This window comes from Euwallacea similis, chromosome 11 (assembly GCF_039881205.1).
Source record: "Euwallacea similis isolate ESF13 chromosome 11, ESF131.1, whole genome shotgun sequence".
Classification (NCBI taxonomy): Eukaryota; Metazoa; Arthropoda; class Insecta; order Coleoptera; family Curculionidae; genus Euwallacea; species Euwallacea similis.
In genome coordinates, this window is record NC_089619.1 from 1603945 (window position 1) to 1609944 (window position 6000).

The following is a 6000-nucleotide window of genomic DNA, read 5'->3' on the forward strand; positions in this document are numbered from 1 at the left end:
GGGCTAGAGATACTTACGCTAGAATGCCGGACATATGAAACAGCTCTGCACTGAGATAGGCCAAATAAGACATCACGAATATAAAAATGGGTTCGATCACGCGCACTTCATTCGTATACCTAATCACTAAGGCAGTAGCGAAGCCCCAGATAACCCCGATCACTGTACCTCCGAAGGCTACGACTAAAAAGTTCAAGAACCCCGATAAAATGTCTGTAGCCACGACGTTCGTGAGACCCATCTCCGTGTATGCCTCGAAGAGATGGTAGAGAACAACAGTGACGGCATCGTTGAGGAGGGACTCTCCGAACACCACTATGTACAAGATTTCGTTGACCTGAATCTCTTCAAATACAGCTAAGACGGCCACTGGATCCACTGCAGAGATTAAGGACCCGAACAGGAACATATCGAGCAGCGGAGTTTCATGGGAGTACAGACCTGTCAGTCCTACTGCCCATAGGGAAGCACCTAAAATTAATTTCGATATACATATTTAGAAATCTATACTCGTACCAGTATGGAGGGGACAAAAATAACTTACCTATAAGTAATGTATTTGAAATAGTCCCTATGACAGCAAACAGCAAAATCGTGCCCAGATTATCAAAAAACAATCTGTTGGGCATGAAGTAGCCAGCATCCAATATAATGGGTGGTAACATGTACAAGAAGAACGCATCGGGGGTTAACGGGGACATGTGCATGGAATCGGTCAAGTGCACTAGTACTACCCCGATGACCACGCCCACAAAAATCAGCAGACACGATTCTGGGAATACAGCGCTCAACTTTGGAGCCATATGAAAACCTGGAACGAAATAAAAATTTCATTTCTAATGTATTATTGACAAATTTCTGCCACAAAACTTTAACACAAAAGAAAACTTTCTACGAAATGTATTAACTACTTTCTTGTTGGAATTCAGAAACTCTAAATCCGCGTCAGTACAGTTGTTGATGTATCATGGCAATAACCTGAAGGTTATTGTCATGGTCTCGCACTCGTTTAGTCTAGACAAAAACTTTCCTGACAAAAACTTTCCTGCACTGAGAACGTTTATCCAAACGAACAAGTTAATAGTTGCCACTTCCTTCATGTAGTGTTGATCATCCTTTAAATTAATTTTGCATCCTGTAAGAAGCTGAAAGGATGCAGAGCCGTAAATTTGTTTTCCCGTAAATAATAACTTTTGAAAGGCATCATTTATATGAAACATTGACAACGTTATGGCCACATGATTTAGGAGTTTTTCTTGTCAACAATCGAACAAATGAATGAAGAAGATATATGTTTTCAGCAGGATGGTGTCATGAAACGTAGAGTACGTTTGTCAATGATTTTTTTGCGGCAACACTTCCTAGGACGCCTTGAAGGACGATCTGTACTGGCCACCACGGTCGCCTGATTTAGCCTCTTGCGACTTTTTTTATAGAGCTATCCAAACTCACTTGTTTACAACAACTATCCTAGGACCCTGGCTTGCCTGAAGAACAACATTTGTCAAGCTGTCGCCAATAAACTCATCAAATGCTGGAAAAAGTTGAAGGAAACTTTCGAATTCGATTAACGCAGCATATTGAGAATAATGAACGCCACTTGCCTGACATTATCTTTAAAACTACAACAAAACTTATCCTATAAACATAAAATTCAATTATAGAACTTGATTCTATTCAAAAAATTTAAAATATATGTTCTATAATATAGTTCTCTTAATGAAAAATACCAAATAAAATAAATTTTAAAACGAATGGTTTATAAATTGATCGTTGTCTCAAACGAGTCAATGTATTTTTTGAGTCATTTTCAAAATTCAAAACGTATTTCAACGTAAACGTAATTTCAAAACGTATAAATGAATTTGACTAAGCCTTGTAGTGCTGTAAGTCCTATTTAATTAAATTTTTGCTGAAATTTTACCTTTCACTTTAGGGAGGGAAAGAAACACGTGCAAAAAAATTCGTCGAAAGTTATTTATAATGGAACTACTACATAAGAACAAAAGCTTAGGATGGTAATAGGACATCCATTGTTTCCTGTGAAAAGCAATTCTTCTAGTAATATTTTCGAACAGCCTATAATAAATCATCGAAATGCTCAGGTAATGAGAACAGGAATACAGGGTGTCTAAAAAATATACCAACACGCTTTAAGGGGTTCTGGGAGATATAAATACAAACTGTTCTTCTTAAATAAATATATGCCTGTAAAAGAGGTATTTGAACAGAAAAAAAGGCAATATGATTTTAGTCATTATAATAACTTTTTGTTCGTGTTAAACGTTGTTTTAAGATACGCCCAAAGGAAAAACTCCAGGGTGTTGAGATCAGTAGAATGCGCGGGCCAGGCTACAGGACCTCCTCTTCCAATCCATCGGTACGGTGCATATAGGTGCATATAGGTAAGTTCTTTAAATGAAAAATTAACGTTTTTTCGCGGACATGTTTATTAAAGAAAAAAGTTTGTATTGATCTCCCCCACTACCTCTTAAAGTTTGTTAGTATATTTTTGGGACACCCTATGTATTATATGACCCGGGAATATAAAAATACATAATCTGTTAGGAAAGCCACCGACGCAATAGGTAACATGAACTATGCAGGAGAAAATTGATATTTCAAGTACTTACTAGAAGTTATTAACATTACGTTATTAGTATCTGACCTATCACACCGCTGAATTAATGGGCTAGGAAATTACTCTAATAGTGTTATGATTACATCCAGGACATTGATAATCACGGAGAGGTTTAATAGCTTGAGGAAATAGATTGCGGCTCATCTTCCCTCTCATTTTTTGAGCATTTAATTGACCATTTTGTAGAAACTGTTTAAAAGCAGTTGCAAAATTTTAGTATGAGGACTGACATGCAGAAGGAAAATGCGGAGCTTTGCTCCGGAAAATCGATTTTCCCTGACCTCAAACTCTGCGGCACGAAACTGTGTCTCGCCGCTGTAACAGTTATGTAACTGCAGCTGTTGGGTCTTTTGGGTCCACGTGCTCGGCATTTTTGTCTTTTGGGAAAAATCCTCGCACATTAATGTCACTTAATAGACAAAGGTTTGTCCATTTGTCCGTAATTATTTAGCAGGTATATTAAGATATCTCACAATAAATATTCAAGGAGCTTCCTGTGGGCAAATATTGAAAAAAAAATGTATATAAACCGTTTTTGAAAAAAAGCGATTTTCGTTTCTTGAGATCCATTATCTTAATAGATTTCCTTTTTGCTGTTTTTTTTTCTGAAATATTAGCTCTAACTTCATTGTTTTAAAAATAGATACAATTTTTTGTCTTGCTTTGTCGGGAATAGAGGGTAATCTCCAATTCAATTATATCACCCGATTGCATCTTTCGACGTTTTTCGAAGCCATGATCGAGCATTTTCATGAAAAATTTATGTCTAGCAAAGAAATAAGTTTTCAGGAGTGTTATTTTTATTGGTAGCCCCAAATTTACATATATTCAGAGTATTATTTTTTGACTAATATGATAGATTGAATTGTAGAGCTAACGTTATAACCACCACAAAAGTAAATTTAAAACGATCACTTTTTAGCTGTCATATTATACAGGGGATAATATGCCAAATTTTCATGGTCAGCTATGTAATCAGTTATATAATATAAACTTTACAGTCTGCGTCTACACTCCGTTTCCTCTCTTCTACTTTCGAAATGAATTGACCTATCGATTTGAAATTTGGGGCTTTATTACAGGGCATAAAATTCTACTTTTACCATAAAGTTGATGTCTCTCTCTCTCATTTCATTTGAATTGGCGGGTATTTAAACAAAAATAAAATTACAGGTCACACATGCTAACGTCCAAAAGCTTGGAAGCTCTTAACGATTTTGAAATAAAAACATTTTTAAAAAGAAAAAAATATTATTTTTAGTTAAACAGTGTAGAAAATGATAATACATTACCAATAAAGTGTTGAATAAAAATTAAGTGGAGTTTCAGAAAGAATTTTCTAAATAAACAAGGAAAACTTACAAAATTAAAATTATAGCTGAGATTCATTAAAAAGACTTCTTCTGTTTTTTTATTACTGCTTCGCAAATTTTCGACATTACTTTTAATCATTTTGTGAAATATTCATTTATCAGCTATGTCCACTCATCCTCTAAAAAGGTCCAAAGTTAATTAGGGCTAGACGGAGAACGATTATTAATTCTTCTGTCCAATTCATTCCATGCCAACTCGGTTGGTGACAGATCTGGAGACTGCGATGGCCATTAGATGATTTCGATGGTTTTTGCGTCGATTCGTTTTTTCTAGATAATATGTACAAAGTTTTGAAGTGTTTAGAGTTGTTGTCTTGCTGGACAACAAACGGTGATCCTATAAGATTTAAACCAAAAGAAATCGCTTGCTCTCGAAGGATTTTTAATTATACTCCTTTTCTAAAGATTCCTTCGATTTTGTAAAGAGCCCAGCAGCAAAAGGGGCAATAGTTCTCAATAGTTTCCCAAAGTTTTATAATTCTGGCAGTTATTCTTTACTAAGTGCTAACTTTTAAATGACTTAATAATATTGGTTGAAACTGAGATAACAGTTAACTTTCTTGCCTTTTACAAAATATGAATACAGATTCTCGTTTTTTGGTATATTTATTCATACCCATTATAATTTTTTATATTGATAGAGCATCGCATCAATATCGGATGTCAATTGTCTCAGTTTTAACTTCTGTTATTAAGTAATTGGAGAGATCTAAGCCTGAAAAAAGGGAAGTTGTCAGAAAAATGAATTTTTGGGAAAGTGTTAAAAACTATTAGCGTTTTCAATTCATATGTGAAGTGAGCGGTTCGGCTAAATTCAAGACTGGAAAATCAATTAAGAAAGTACTTCAATTAACCACTCTGTATATTGGCTACTTGGAACATACTGGCAATCAGTTATATTCTGTGTGTACTCCGAAATATTTTACAGCAGAGAAACATATAAGTTTGATTTGATTCAAAATATTTGATCCAGACAAATAAATGAGAACATAAAAGGGAAAAACTATGGCTAATTGTGGCACTGATTTGTGTTCCAAGCAAACATATGTCTGGTGCAAATATTGGTTTTCCTTCAATAGGTAAACCATGTGAAGTGCTACTTACCAATTTTGGCTAAACTGGCACAGAAGATCCATAACGCTATGATAAACGGTGTTTCAACCCTGGGAAACGAAACGGTTATCACCTTGTACCTCTCCACCGGCTTCTTTTTCGGAGGCGCCTCAGTTGCACCCACTTGCCCCAACTCCACCGACACCTCCGTGGGCTCTTCCTGTCCTCCAGCATGCCTCACCGAAGACGTGGGTATTAAATTACCTTTCGCCAACGAACTTATATCAAAGGCCCGGTCGTAGGCGCGGGCGTCGTACCCCCCGAGTGGGGGTCGTACATCGGAATCCTCGGAGGCATGGTCTGGTGGTACCGCATGACCACTGACCAGCACCACGAAGAAAGCGACAACGGAAAACCTGCAAGCCCGTCTGGAAAGGTTCACGCAGTGCTGCAACGAATACATCACATTGAACACACAGTGACCGCCATGGCAGTCAAGCAGCGTCTCGAGGCGTCTGGATCGGCGTCGGGACGCCTGGCATACTGGGCGGCTAACCATCTGACGCGGCGTCGCAAAGTAGGACGCGCAGGCGTCGACGAGAGGGGCTGCCCTAGATAGGTAAAGGGTGATATTTAAAACACGCAGAGTTCAGCCTTCCAAGCATTTTTGACAATTTCTCTTTGTCAGCACAGGTGGAAGGTTTTGACTGGATTTTAGAAGATAACCCCGAATTTGTAAACTTTCAAAATTTTACAAACAAATCATTAGAGCATTATTTAACTGGAAAAGGACAGTTAAGGAATTGCTGCTACTCCATCTAATTAATACAAATAAATTATAATCTCGTTAGACGGAGCAACAATGGACTTTGAACGACTGCTTCTTGTGACAAACAAACCCGTTTCGGAGTAGTCCTTTTAAAGTTAATTAGT

At 37.1% G+C, this 6000-nt stretch overlaps 1 protein-coding gene across 6 annotated transcripts in view; it reads right to left on the bottom strand.

Moving 5' to 3' along the window:
• The window catches only part of Nhe2 (Na[+]/H[+] hydrogen exchanger 2), a 32280-nt gene extending 26482 nt beyond the window's left edge, over nt 1-5798 (bottom strand). For 3 of the 6 annotated variants that reach the window (XM_066394779.1, XM_066394777.1, XM_066394773.1), the window contains exons 1-3: nt 5119-5795; nt 545-811; nt 18-471 (exon numbers count right to left, since the gene is read on the bottom strand). In XM_066394779.1, the coding sequence (XP_066250876.1) occupies nt 18-471; nt 545-811; nt 5119-5626 (1229 nt within the window). In that variant the 5' untranslated portion in view covers nt 5627-5795. Of the gene's footprint in view, nt 1-17; nt 472-544; nt 812-5118 lie in introns of all 6 variants that reach the window. The other 3 variants (XM_066394774.1, XM_066394775.1, XM_066394778.1) reach the window with 2 other exon arrangements.
• Between the last annotated feature and the right edge of the window lie 202 nt (nt 5799-6000).